This window comes from Corvus hawaiiensis, chromosome 10, assembly GCF_020740725.1.
Source record: "Corvus hawaiiensis isolate bCorHaw1 chromosome 10, bCorHaw1.pri.cur, whole genome shotgun sequence".
Taxonomy (NCBI): domain Eukaryota; kingdom Metazoa; phylum Chordata; class Aves; order Passeriformes; family Corvidae; genus Corvus; species Corvus hawaiiensis.
Window position 1 is genome coordinate 19,643,543 of NC_063222.1, and position 13,007 is coordinate 19,656,549.

Below are 13,007 nucleotides of genomic sequence, written 5' to 3' on the forward strand. Positions count from 1 at the left end.
GCTTTTTTACCCAGAAGTTAAAATCCAAGGGGAGAATGTTGCTCTATGGCCACATCCTTCAGGCCTTGGTGGTGTGTGTGGTGGGGTAGTTTTACAGATGCCAAGAACAGAGTAGCAAAAAGAAAACAAATTAGGACACTTGATACTCTCCAAGGTGGAGTTCTGGCATGGTGCAGCATCCTTATGGGCTGATACGTGTTGTACTTTTTAAAGGAACATTTATTCCATTACTGAAGTGTAGGGTGGGCTTGATGCTTGCTTGTTGCTTCAGTCAAGATTTTTGTTTGGTTGGAAGACTAGAAATGCCTTTGAAAGCAATCTGGTATGTGGAATCATTGCTACCCATCTCTGAGCAGTGTAAGCAGTAAGTACTTTATTTTGCTATGGCTAAAATAACTTGTGTGACTTCCCATCTGACAGGGATGGATGGATGGATGGATGTCATCTGGTGTTCCTGTATCAAACCCATAACTTCATTTAACAATAGTAAGCCTTTTAAAAGAAGATAATAGTTTGGCATTGCTTAAAGGTGTAAGTGATGGAACTCAAGTACATCCACCTCTGCTTTGGGCTGTTCTGAGATGCACTAAAACGGCTGGAGACTGTTTACTCTGTAGGGAGAAGCGATGTTATCAATGCTGCAATTTTTAAGTTGCAATAATTGCAAAAATAAGCCAATAGGCAGTTCAGAAACTCTTCCTTGTGGACCTTGGAGTGCTCAGCACAATCCCCTCCTGCTAATTTCTTTGGCACTGTGTTCTTAACTTCCATTCAGTGAGTCATACAGCACAAGGCCTCTGTGAGCAGTGAAATGGATCTGTCATTGAGTCTATTCAGTCACTTGGCCTGTTTTAAAAGAAAAGGCAGCTGTAGCAATGAGATTCATCTACTACCACCCTGGGGGGTGTGGCACCCCTCCCCTGGGCTACACGTGCTCCCTTGGGAGCTCAGCACTACCAATAATTGCCCTTTTGGTAACAGAGATGTCTAATGTGTACAATACAGGCTCCAAGGTGCATCCATGGCTCTGCTGGGAGGTGGGTGAGACAGTGGCTCTGCCAGGGGCAGATGAGGATTGTTTCACATGTGCCTGCTTTTGGGGCAGGGAGGTGTTGCAAAAAGACTTTAAGATTAGCTCTGTCAGGGTTGACACAGGAAGAAGCAACTTAAATTAAACTTTTCCATTCCTGACCTGGATTCTTCATTCCAGGTACACCAGCTTTTGCCACAGAGCTCCGAGCATGAGGAAATGACAGTCTTCCAAGAGGTGATGTGGAAACATGGGAGAGTCTCACACCTCTTACAACTTCTGCTTACCTGAGGACTTCCCTTGATTTTTTAATTTTTTTTTTCAATTTAATGTCAGGTTCTTCACCCAGTCTAGCAGTGCTGCCCCAGTAATTGCTAGCAATGCCTGCAGGACTCTTTAATGCATGAGGAGGCTTATTTAGCTCAGCCTGCCTGCCTGCCTGAGGAGCTTGGCTCTGTTCCCTGTAGGATCTCTCTGGCTCCTTTTCGTACGGCAGGGGAGTCTAGCGCTGAGGGCTGATCTAGTCTCATGCCCTGTGCAGGCCCATGGTGTGGTGCTTCCTCTGCATTTGTTCCTTTTAATCCCAGATGGTGCAAGGCGGTTCTTGCCCTTCCTGTTGGTGGGTGTTCCCAAAGCTCCATCCACCCCAGCTTTGCTCTCAGCCACAACTCCAGGAACCTGCTGATGGAGATGGTTCCTTGGTGCCTGTTGGGTGCTGGCAAGGTGTGCAGAGGGGAAACCAGACAGCCTGAGACTGCTGTGGAACACAGGCAAGTCCTAGGGGTTGGGGCCACAGCGCTGATGACTGTAGCTAAGAGTATGCTGGGGTCTGGAGAGATAGAGGATGGGAAGAAACCACACAGCCAAGGGGTGCACAGTTGAAGAGGCCATGGTACATGGAACAGAGGATGCTCATGAAGAGCAGAGGAGAGAGTCTGCTTGGTGAGGAAAAGGTCTGAGTACTGGGGATAGTTGTTGGATGGTGACAAGGGCTCTGGAGGGAAGCCACAGCTGGAGAGGAGCTGGGGTGGGTGGCTGTCCCTGTGTATGGCAGCCGTCAGAGACAGAGTATGGGGAGTTCAAAGGGGTCTGTACATGGGAGGATAGGGTAGAGACGGATATGCCTCATGTTTTGTAAGCTGTACTCAAGCGGCATGTAGCCATTTAAGGAGCATGGGGAAGGCTGGGAGGTGTGTGATAAAGGACCAGGGCTGCAGAGACGGAAGGGGAGGCCTGGGGTGTCGGCAGAAGCAGCTTCAGTGGGTGTAAGGGGGGGTGTGAAAGCTGAATGGGGGTGGGAAGCCTGTGAGAGGTATATTCCCAGCTGGCACTGGGAATGTGGGTGCATGGGGAGTACCAGGCCTGGATAGGAGGACGTGGATGTAAAGTATAAATCCCAAAGTACCCACGGGCAATGGGGCTGGAGGTGTGCAGTCCCAGAAGTCACGCACGCACATGGGGCACAGCAGCAGTAGGGGTGGATGGGTGTGTAGGGGGATCACTTCCAAAGGAGGGGGTCAGCTCCAGTGAAGGGGGGGGGGTTTCCTATCGTTGCGGGATCTGCCTTGGGGGCAGGGTGCGGGCCAGCATCGTGGCGGGATCTGGGCCCACGCTCCTGGTCCACGGCGGGTGGCGGGTGCGGGGTCGGTCCCGCTCCGCGCCGCGGCCCCGCGGGGCGCCGGTTCCGGTTCCGGCGGGGCCGGGACGGCGGGCGGGGCGGGGCCGGCCGAGGCCGAGCCTGCGCCGTGCAGCCGGGCGGCGCTGGGACCCGGAGAACAAGGGGCGCGGGGGGACCGGGCGTGCGGAGGCCGCAGCCGGGCCGGGGCGCGGGCGGGGGCCGGGCCGGGTCTGGGGGTCCGGGCCGGGGCGGAGGAGGCGGCGGAGGCGGAGGCCTGGCGGCCGGGCAGGGGCGCCATGGCGGCGGCCGAGACGAAGATCATTTACCACCTGGACGAGCAGGAGACGCCGTACCTGGTGAAGCTGCCGATCCCGGCCGAGCGCGTCACCCTCGGCGACTTCAAGGGCCTCCTCAACCGCCCCAACTACAAGTTCTACTTCAAGTCCATGGACGACGACTTTGGGTGAGCGCGGGCCCGGGCCCGGTCCCCCGGGGCCACGCGTGGAGCCCGAGCCCCGTGGGCCTACCCGGGGAGCAGTGGGGGGCGGCTGGGGAGCACCCGCCCCGCACGGGGCTGGGGCCGGGGCCGGCTGCCCCCTCGGCCCGCGGAGCGCCCCCGGGACGGCGGGCCCGGGACCCCCGGGGTGGGGAGGTGCCCCACTCGTACCCGGCCCGGGGAGGGGGACCCGCATCCATCCTCCATCCCCATAGCCTTGCGTTGGAGAGGATGGGAATGCTGACCCGTTTGGGTTCTGTGGGGGAACACACCCTCCACGCACCCCCAGGACCTTACCTGGGGGAGGCTGGTGGTGATACCCCCCCGTGCACATTCTCAGGGGTTCGTTGTCCCTGGGTGCTGCCTCCGGGAACAGCCCCATATCCTCAGATCCCTCATCAGCTCTGGGGAAGCTGCCCCATGCTACCTCTTCGGTGAGGGAGCCTCCTTCTTTAGGTGCCAGAGGCACCTTGGTGGAGACCATCACCCCCTGGAGGAGACCATCATCCCCATCTGAGGGTCACCCCCTCCCCGTGTTCAGGATGTTTGGCCAACACGTCGCCTGAGGTGGTATCTCCCATGCAGCCCACATTGGGGTGTCTAGGGTGGCATTCCCAGGTTGTATCCTACTCAGGACTGTCATTCTCCACCAGAAGGGCCTGGGCATCTCCCACTGTACCTGCCTGGTGAGAGTGCCCCTTGCTCCCTCTGCCAAAAGGGTGTGGAGGTAGTGCCACCTCCATCAGCCCTTTCCAAGAAATGGATTTGGGGACGGTTTTGTTCTCCTACCATCCATTTTGGGAAGGGTCATCCATTTTGGCAGCTTTGTCCTCCGCATCTCATTTTTGGGAAGAATGGGTAGAGAGGACCGGGTTTCTCCTCCCCTGCCTTCATGGAGAAGGAGTGAGAGCTCTCCGTGTGCTGCCCGTCTCTGAGCAAGGGGTGTGTGCAAGACCCACCGTACCCATGTACATGTCCCATCCTCAAAGTGAGATGTCCCATGCTCGATCTCTGGGATGGATCTGTATGGAAGAGGGGTGCAGCCCTGCCTGATATCCCATCTCCTGCTGGGCATCTCTCTTGCAACACTGGTGTTTCCATCACTTCTTTTGTGATGACCTTTGGTTCCTCCCATCATGGTTGGTTCTTTGGAGGTGTTTTCTGTTCCTTGTTTGGCTGTTGTACTCACTGATCATCTGGGGAGCCCCTGCTGTCTCCTACCTGCGTAAAGTTGGTTACTGTTCTGGGGAGCAAGTACCATGTGAATCCAGCTCCCTGTAAGACCCGTTGTCCTCACTGTTTTGTCCAGATTTCCTACATCTGACTCTCCTTTAGCCTTTTTGAGGATCCCTGTTTCCATCTTGGGACCCTCTTGGTTTCCACAACATGTGACCCTTTACCATTCCTAGGACTTCGGTATTTGAAGGAATTGCGTGATCCTTCCCTCTCTGAAGATTTAGTGTTTACAGTAGGTCTTGTGTATGGAGCTGGGATTGCAAAGTGTTTTCAGTTTCCCAGTGTCTTCTCACTGCACCAAATACTTCTTTAGGCTGTGATTTTGGCTTGTACCCCATGTTGAACAGGGCTGGGCCTGTTTGGGGCTTGGATGAGATCTGTGTGGCTGTCTCAGCAGGGGGTGCTCTCCCCTCCTCAGCCAAATTATCCCAGTGCCCAGGTTCCCGTTAGTTTGGGAGATGCCAGCTTTCAGATGAGGCTTGAAATTTGGAGTGGCTCCTTTGACCACAGTCTGGGACGCTTTGCCTCCCTAAATTCCTCCTGACCCAGTGGAGAGCTTTAGTCCATTTTGTCCTGGCAAATAGAAGTCTCCAGCCCTCGTTTTCCATCAATTTCCTCAGCAATATCAGTTGTCTGTGGATCATTTCCTGTCCCTCAGCTGTTGAGTAGCGTTGGGTGCTATGAAACAGCTGCCTCTCCCTGTCTCAGAGGGGACCTTGTTCATTGGTGGGAGAAGTGAATTCTCCATACATGCTGTTTGTAAACAAATGCTTTGGGATCCTTTGAAATGTTGTTCTTGAAGTGAATTCAAACTTGTCTTGAATGAAACATTGCCATGTGGGTGGGAGAGTGTGTAACTATAAACAAAGTTTAGTAATAAATAGCAGCATCTCACATTGGGAAGAGGGGTCTGGTGGCAGTGAAGTTTTGTGCTGTGCCTTTTCATCCTCCTCTATCTCTTTAAGGTTCTACAAGAGGCGGTAGATGATAGATTAACAAAACTCACCAATAAAGCAGTATAGGGAGTTGGTGTAGGTGATAGCAGGGAGAGGGGAAAATCACTCAGGAAGACACTGCAAGTTCAGTTGTGTCAGAAATGCATGGGATGAGATTTTTGTTGTGACCAGTTCAGCTAATTTGTTTGGGAAGCATAAACCTCTCTGAAAGGGAACGTGCAGCTGAGAGAGGGTTGGGGGCTCTGTGTGGGCAGCCCGTTCCTTGGAGGAGTCCTGGGCAGTAAGTTGTGCAGTTGGAGCAGCATGTGCCTGGGGTGTGACAGAGAGAGCAAGCCTCTCATAGGGTCACCATGGATGCTTCATCAGGAAAGCTGTCTCTGCTCCTTTCCAGAGAGCTGAAGAATGTGCTAGTGGTTGGCTGGAACATGGTGGGAACAGCCAGAGCAGTCCAGCTGCAGCCTTGTCTCTGGGCAGCCCTGAAGCCCCAGGCAGCACACAAAATAGAATCATAGAATTATTTTGGTTTAAAAAGACCTTTAAGATCATCAAGTCCAGCTGAAAAATTTCATGATCCCTGGTAATTGATGTCCATGAGAAAGCAAGCCATTGGCCTGCAGGGAGAATCAGAGACAGAAGGGCAGGAGGCACCTTGGCTGCTTGACTGTAAATGCATGGGCAATTAGTGAAAACTAGAAGGTTAACAATGGTGGCATTCAGAAGCTGTGTGAGGGGGAAGAGCATTTCTCTCTCACGAATATATTCCTCTCAGCCCCTTCTCTCTGGGAATTCCCTCAGGATGCCTTCTGCCTGGCTTGTGCTGGGTTCGTGTCTGTCAGCTGGGCAGTGTCCAGGAGTAGGACCCAGGTTAAAGCCCCTCAATGAGAGATGAAGTGGATGGCCTTAAGGCAGCTGATCACTGAGGAGGAGGCCTGCAGGTCCCATGGTTCTGCTTTGGACCTTCTGCAGGATCCCTGTGGCATAAACCAAACTTTTTCTCTCATCTATTATTAGGAACAAAGGCATCTCACCTTCCAGGGCCAGCTGGAGCAGGATGTCCAATGTTTCCTCTCACCTCTATTGCCTAGCCTGAATCTGTTTCTCCCTTTTCCTCCTTTTTTCCAGGCTGTGGATCTCCAGTCTGGTATTCCCTTCAGCTCACCCCATCCCCAAGGCAGTATTACAGCCTCAGTCTTGGTGTGTGGGATTTTTCATTCTTTTGTTTATCTTGTTAATATTTGTTTGCTCTGAGAATCTGAGTTGTGATGGAGCAGCTTCAGTGTTTACATCTCCTTGGAAATGTGAACTGAGGCTCCCGTGGGTGGCTGTGGAGTTGTCAAGCTATGACAGGAGTGTGTGCTCAGCTCCAAATTAAGACCCCAGAGTGGTGTCACTTCTGGGTGGGAAGGAGGAGAAATGAGAATTCATGCACCTGGTCCTGGGGAGAGGAGCTGTGAGCAGCAGGAAGGCTGCAGGGTTTTGTTCCTGATGCATTGGCCTACAGCTGTACGTAACAGGGTGCAGATATCTGTGCCCTTGTTGGTTTTGTGTGTTGCTAATCCCAGAAGTGGAGGCACAGGAAGATCAGCTGATGGATGGTGTGAGTGTGGCAGTGCACAGGTGTGGTAGACTCTTCTTGGACCTGAGACACTTGGTGTGGATGTGTCTCACCATGAAGTGTGGAGCTACCCTTGGCCTGCTAACATTGTGCTCATTAGAGAAGGAAGGTTTTTTCCTGCAGCTTGGATCTTTTCATTCAGTGTTTCACAGGTAAGGGCTGTGTGCTGGTCAGCAGGAGAGCACCTTAGATCAGTGCAGTGCTGTGACCACTTGTGAGATCCACGTTCTCCATCAGACCACTCCCGGGTTTTTCATAGGATTTTGAGCAGACTTCTTAATTTCTGGTTTTTTGTTCCTAATCCATAAAATGGATTTTCCAGCTGTGCCTTGTCTTGTCCACTTTACACTGGGAACTTCTTGGGCAAACATTTGTGTGGATCTTAGCATGACAGAGCTCTCAGTTCCTTAGAGGTGCTGCAAGAACAGGACTGTAAATTCTTCTGGCCACCTGTGCAGTTGGGAAGGGCACAAGCATGCTGATGGTCTGTAGTTTGTAGTTTGCTGGGACATGAGCTTCAGTCATGTGTAAAGTGTTGTCTCCTACCCAAGTCCCTCATGAGAAATGTACCTGGGCAGCGTGGCCTTCTTACCAGCCAGGTATTGTGCATGTTTGCCTCAGCTGAACTATGGATTTGTCTTTTCATCTGGTACAACTTCTGAGAATGTTCTTGTATCAGCTGAATTGTGGTTTCTTTTGATTCATTTTTTGTTTCTAATTGATACTGATCATTTTCTATCGATCAAAATGTGTTCCCACAGGGGCATGCTAAAGTTTAAGCTAAACTTTTCGAAGTAGTTTAATGAGTGCAGTTTGTATGTCCAGGTAAACCCTTAGCACCTGGCCTGAAGTTCTGCCTTGTCTTTCCATAAAGTGTGCCTGAAAGTTTGAATTTCTTTTGCCTGTAAAGAAATCACTTTGGTGATCATTTCACTTACCTTCACTCGGCCACCTCCCCTCTTCTAGACTGGAGAGCAGAAAGGCCCCATTCTCCTGCAAGGGGACCACTCCTCCCCATCCTACTGATTCTGCTGGGAGGACACCAGTGGTCTGAGGTACAGTGGTGGGATGGTACTGCTCCTCCTACCACTGCTGGTTTCTCCCTCTTGCGGGTCTCCGTTCCAATTTTAGTTTCAGAGCTGTGGTGAGTGATTCCTTGGTCTCAGCTGTGAAGTGAAAATTGGTATCCAACTAATCACTGGCCCAGTATCTTATCCAGACCTGCTTAATTATCACCTGCTCTCCAAAGCTGGGTACGAGGCAGTGATTAGGACAACGCTCTGGAGGCAGAACAAAGCGGGTGCTGCTGGAATTCCCAGTGTAGGGGTCAGATGCCATTGGTATTTGGCGGCCTCATCTCTGCACATGTGCACGAGGAAACGCGTTGATGCTCTCTGAAAGGCCGAGTGATTTATTTTTATTGCAGAGTCTTTTTGAAATTGATGCCAGCAGTGACTGTCCTTCTGGCTGGAAATGCTGGGAGCTGGGGAAGGGATCCTAAACTTAATAAGCAGTGTCAGTGTCTAAGCAGTGGTGAGCACTGGCATGGTGCCCCTGCCTTTCCTGCCAGCTCTTTGTAGCATGAGTTGGGGGAGTTGTTTTATTTTGATTTTGGGAAATTTTAAAAATTTATTTTTAATTGGAAACTTTTGCTGTCTGCTGAAGACCTTTGCCTGTCCCATGCCCCTGGTGGAGACTGCTTCCATGTCAGCATAAATTTCTTGCTGGGAGAGGCTGGCAAGAAGTCTGTGAGTGAAAGGGCCTACAAAACTCCCTTGCATGCTCACGTCCTTTGTGGTGGTCTAAGTGACAGCATTGGCCCTACTGGAAGGTGGCCATCACTTTTTTCCAGAAGTTTGTGGTCAGTCCCTGTCTTTTCCATGTGAAGGGCAGCACTTTACACGAGAGGCCACATCTGTTGTGCTCCAGACGATGTGTTTCTGTGCCTGCTGTGAGGTGAGCTGCCCTGGTTAGCAAGGGCCCACCAGCAGTTATTTCAGACATTTTGCATGTAGGTTACTGCAGCCTGTGCCTCTGTCTCCTGAGCTGCTGAGGATTTGGCAGAGAGCTGCTAACCACCGTCTGCATTTGTGGTGGGGAGTTCCTGTAATGCTGCCCGTGCTAGGGGTGGCCCATGGACACTGGAGCTGATTCTGGCTGGAGCTGCAGCTGGAGGCTGTTTCCAAGTGTTGTGGTGGTGGGGGCTACAGCAGTGCCAGGGCTGAGGTGAAGATGGAGATGGTTAGTTAACAGTGTTCCCTGCTTCCCTGGATTGTATTGTCTGTGCCTGGCCGTGTGTGTCCTGCTGTTCAGACCCAGCTATTACTGACTCTGTAGGTGTCCAGCTTTCTCAGTTGTGGTTGGAGCTGTGCTCTGAAGGCCACATTGGATGGCAGTCACAGCCTGGTTTCTTTGCCCAGGGGTGGCGTTCGGAAAGCCAAGTTAGCCAAATCAGGCTGCAGACCAATTTCCCTAAGGCCTTGTCTGTACTATGCAAACAATGAAGCTTTACAACAGCTATTGAACTAGTTTGCAGCCAGAGCTGGTCAGAATTTTTTTTTGACTGAATGTATTTTCTCCCAAAATGTGGCGTTATGTTGAAGCCAGCATTTTTCTTGGAGAGGCATTGTTTTCAGTTATGTGTTTGATGGGAATGTTTCTTAATTTTAAGCCTCTTTTGTGATTTCTGAAAAAAAGAAAAAAGGTCAAGAAACCTTTACTCAGCCATGAGAATGCAGCTGTTTTAGTGCAGTTCAGTGTTTTGAAATCATGTGGAGGACTCTGGTCCTCCAGATTCCAGCACAGAACAAAAACCTACCTCGATGTCTCAGAAATTGCTGCAAAGTAAATCCGTGTGCCCTGACTGTGGTACAGCTGTGCTCCAGCATGGCTCAGTCTTGGAGGTCAAGGCAAAATGCCATAAAAAATGTCTCATAAACCACCATAATTTGGGTCACGACCTGAGTGTTTTTTGTTGTTATGGGATGATAGTGGTGGCCCCACTGCTCAGTTTTCTGGTTCTTGCTGAAATACATCTTTTTTCTAAAGTGAACTCTAGAATTTCATCTAGATTTTGGCCGTTCCCAAATCCCAGACATTGGCTCACCCGCAGGGTGGGTACTGGGTCTTCCGGGTGGTAGTGTGAGCAGTGATGCTCCTTCCTATGTGGCTGCAGTGAGAGCAGGATGTTGCTGGGGAGGCAGTATTTCATAATGGACTCTGAGAAGGAAGGTGCTGGTGTGCAGGAGTGGAGGTAGATGGTCCATGAGCCCAAGGTTGATGTGCTTGGAGGACTGAGCTTTCAGTAAGTCCCTCTTCTCCATCATGCTCCTGGCCTCTTTCTCCTGTGATTTTCCCTCCTGGTCTCCCTGCAGGCCTGAACTCTCGAAGGTGGAGGCAGCTACCCATCACAATGCATGTGGGGATGCCCAGGAAAGAAGGGTCTGTGAATATAAGCAAAGAAAATCTGGTTTCCCCTGAGCTTTTCTGCTGCACAGATGGGTTTGGCTTCGATCCTCTGTCAGGGGTGGGCATCAGGCCCTTCATCTAGACTTGAGAGCTGTATGTGTAGAGGTGTAGGGAGCATAGTTGAAATTCCTGAAGTCCTTTTTGAGCTCAGTGTACTTAAAGGGGTGGGAAGCCTCTTCCATGTCTGCATGGCAGTTGCTGAACTGTTCTGAGCTGAGGGTACCTGCTGTAATGAATTGCTACTCCTCCACCCTTGACTGCATCCAAACAGATAGAACAATGTTGTGGTTTAAGATATTTGATCTGTGTAAAAGCCCATGAAGAGGATCTGGGCTTGCAGAGCACAGCAGAGACTGAGTCCGCCAGAAATTGCCTTCCTGTTGCACCAGCTTTGCATCATGCTGCACATCTGATGAGGCAGCAGTCAGGGCTGTGTGTTTTTGGTGTTTCTATTGATTTCCTCCTCTCTCCATCCCTTGTTTGTTATTCAGAGCCTGCCCTTCTGACCTGTGCTGGATGGATGGTTGTTTTCCAGAAGGGAGATGTGGCACCACGTGGCTGTGTTACTGTTTGTCCCACTGGTGCTGGCTTGTTAGGCAGCAGCTGGCAAGTTAAGTAAAACTTAATCCTGCTGGTGGCTGCCGTTGGAAATTTTTGGACCAAAGCCTTTTGTAAAGGCTTTTTGGAAGGCGTTTCAATAAGGTACAAATAGGGGAATTAGTCTAATCTCTGTGACTTTGTCTGCTTTGTCCATGTGCTTATCTGTGTAATGCCATGGTGGCCTTAGGGAGAGAGTGTGAGCTTTTGGGCTGTGAATATCACTGTCTCCGAGGTCTGCATTAACTTGCAGAGTTGAAGCATTAGTGTTTCCCTGAGCCCCAAAGCTCTTGGTTTCACTTGTTTCCATTGATGTGTTGTTACTACTGTAGCACTAACATTAAACCCATCCAGGAATGGGCTGGAACTCTGGAAGCTTTGGCAGGCAGAGATGCCTGGTGCTGACCTTCCTGTGCCATGTAATTCTGTATCGCAGTGGAGGGTTGGGACTGTTGTAGTTGTATCAGTTATTTATTAAAGGCGACGTGCCAGAGGTGTTGTTTTTCCAGTCACAGCTCGCTATGGAAGGCAGCAGAAGCAGCATTTGGGTACCCTACTCCACTAAATCCTTTGTGGTGATTATCCCCTCACTGGGGTATCTGTCCTTGTGTCTTGTTGGCTAAAATTTGCTATGATGTTAGAGCTGGAGGAAAAGAGCATGCAGTGTGAGCAGTGACTGAGTTGCTGCAGTGGGAGTCTGTCCTTCTGGTCCTGGCTGTAGACAGAACCTGAAGTGGGAAAGGCTTCCTCACATGACTTGGAGCAAAGCTCTGTTTCTGGGAGAGCTGTCACTGGCTGCTGTGTGGGAAGGTCTTTCCTCTGCTGGTTTTTGACCTGCTCCTAGGCTTTGGAGAGGAATTTATTTGCTACGTGGCCCCTCTGATTGCTGGCAGCTGTCTCTGTGATAGGCTGGGAATTCTAGGTCTGGGTAACAGAGTTTGTGGGCTTTTCCTTGTTTGCTGGTGGCTGCAGGCTGGTTCTGGGGACGCCAAGAGTCTGCCACAGGGGTCTGTGTTTCAGGAGCTTTGGCTCTGCATGGATTATTATAGCAGGGAAGCTGGTGTTAGCACAGTAACCTGCCCTCACCTGGGCTTCAACTCTTTCCCTCAGCATTACTCTGACCCACCTACTCGTGGTCTTTTCGTGTCTCATGATCTGCAAGCAAATAGGTTGTCCCCTCTACACTGCATTGTGCTGTGCTGCTGTTGTTGACAGCCAGAGCAGTGTCAGCAGCGGGTGACAACTTTGGGGTGGCCTGATGCCATCAGGGCAGGGAGAAAGTTCCTGCAGTGCCGATGGCTGTTGCCTGGTTGGCCCCAGGGCGCAGCAGCTTCTCAAACTGAAGCTTTTTCCAGAAGCTGTCATGGATATGCAAACTCCATACTTGTGTTTGCATACAGCTAACCAGCTGTCCCAGTTCATTCAGCCCTGCCTAGCTCAACCAGTATCTTAGTGCCATTCACACAGAGACTTGCCTGTGGGCCCAGCTGGAGCTGGGCCATACTGGAAGTCCATACAGGGCCTCAATGCATGAAGTCTTGCTATTGTACTGTGTTCATTTGAGTTTTCTTACTGGCTTTTGTGGCTCTGAGACGGGTAGATTTTCATCGTTCTGGGTGTGGAGCTGACTCCCTTATGGCAAACCTACCTTAGACCTAGAGCTGGTAAATGCACCTTTAGGTCCTGAAGGGGGTCCTGTGAGGTCGATTTTTCTTCTAGATTAAAAATGTGTTGTTTCAGCTGGGGCCAAAAGTTTAAACTTGGGAAAACTCTTTAAGACTATTCCTTGTCTAGGCATCCTGAAAGTGTCAGGGGACTTTGAGGATGTCAGCATCTGCATCAGTTTAGGGTGAGCTCCGGGTTTCCTTGGGGCAGTTCCAAATTAACACAGAGGTGTGTAACATCTCTGCTAGTGCGCATGGTGTTGGAGCTGGATGTGACTCAGCTGTCCCATGTAGAAGGGTTTGTAGTCAGGCCTGGGAGTTCACAGT

At 51.0% G+C, this 13,007-nt stretch overlaps 1 protein-coding gene across 4 annotated transcripts in view; it reads left to right on the forward strand.

The window, feature by feature from the left end:
* The first annotated feature begins 2,891 nt into the window (after window positions 1-2,891).
* The window catches only part of DVL3 (dishevelled segment polarity protein 3), a 33,450-nt gene continuing 23,334 nt past the window's right edge, over window positions 2,892-13,007 (forward strand). For all 4 annotated transcript variants that reach the window (XM_048314682.1, XM_048314681.1, XM_048314684.1 and 1 more), the window contains exon 1: window positions 2,892-3,111. In XM_048314682.1, coding sequence (XP_048170639.1) covers window positions 2,945-3,111 — 167 coding nt within the window. In that variant the 5' untranslated portion in view covers window positions 2,892-2,944. The remainder of the gene's footprint in view (window positions 3,112-13,007) is intronic.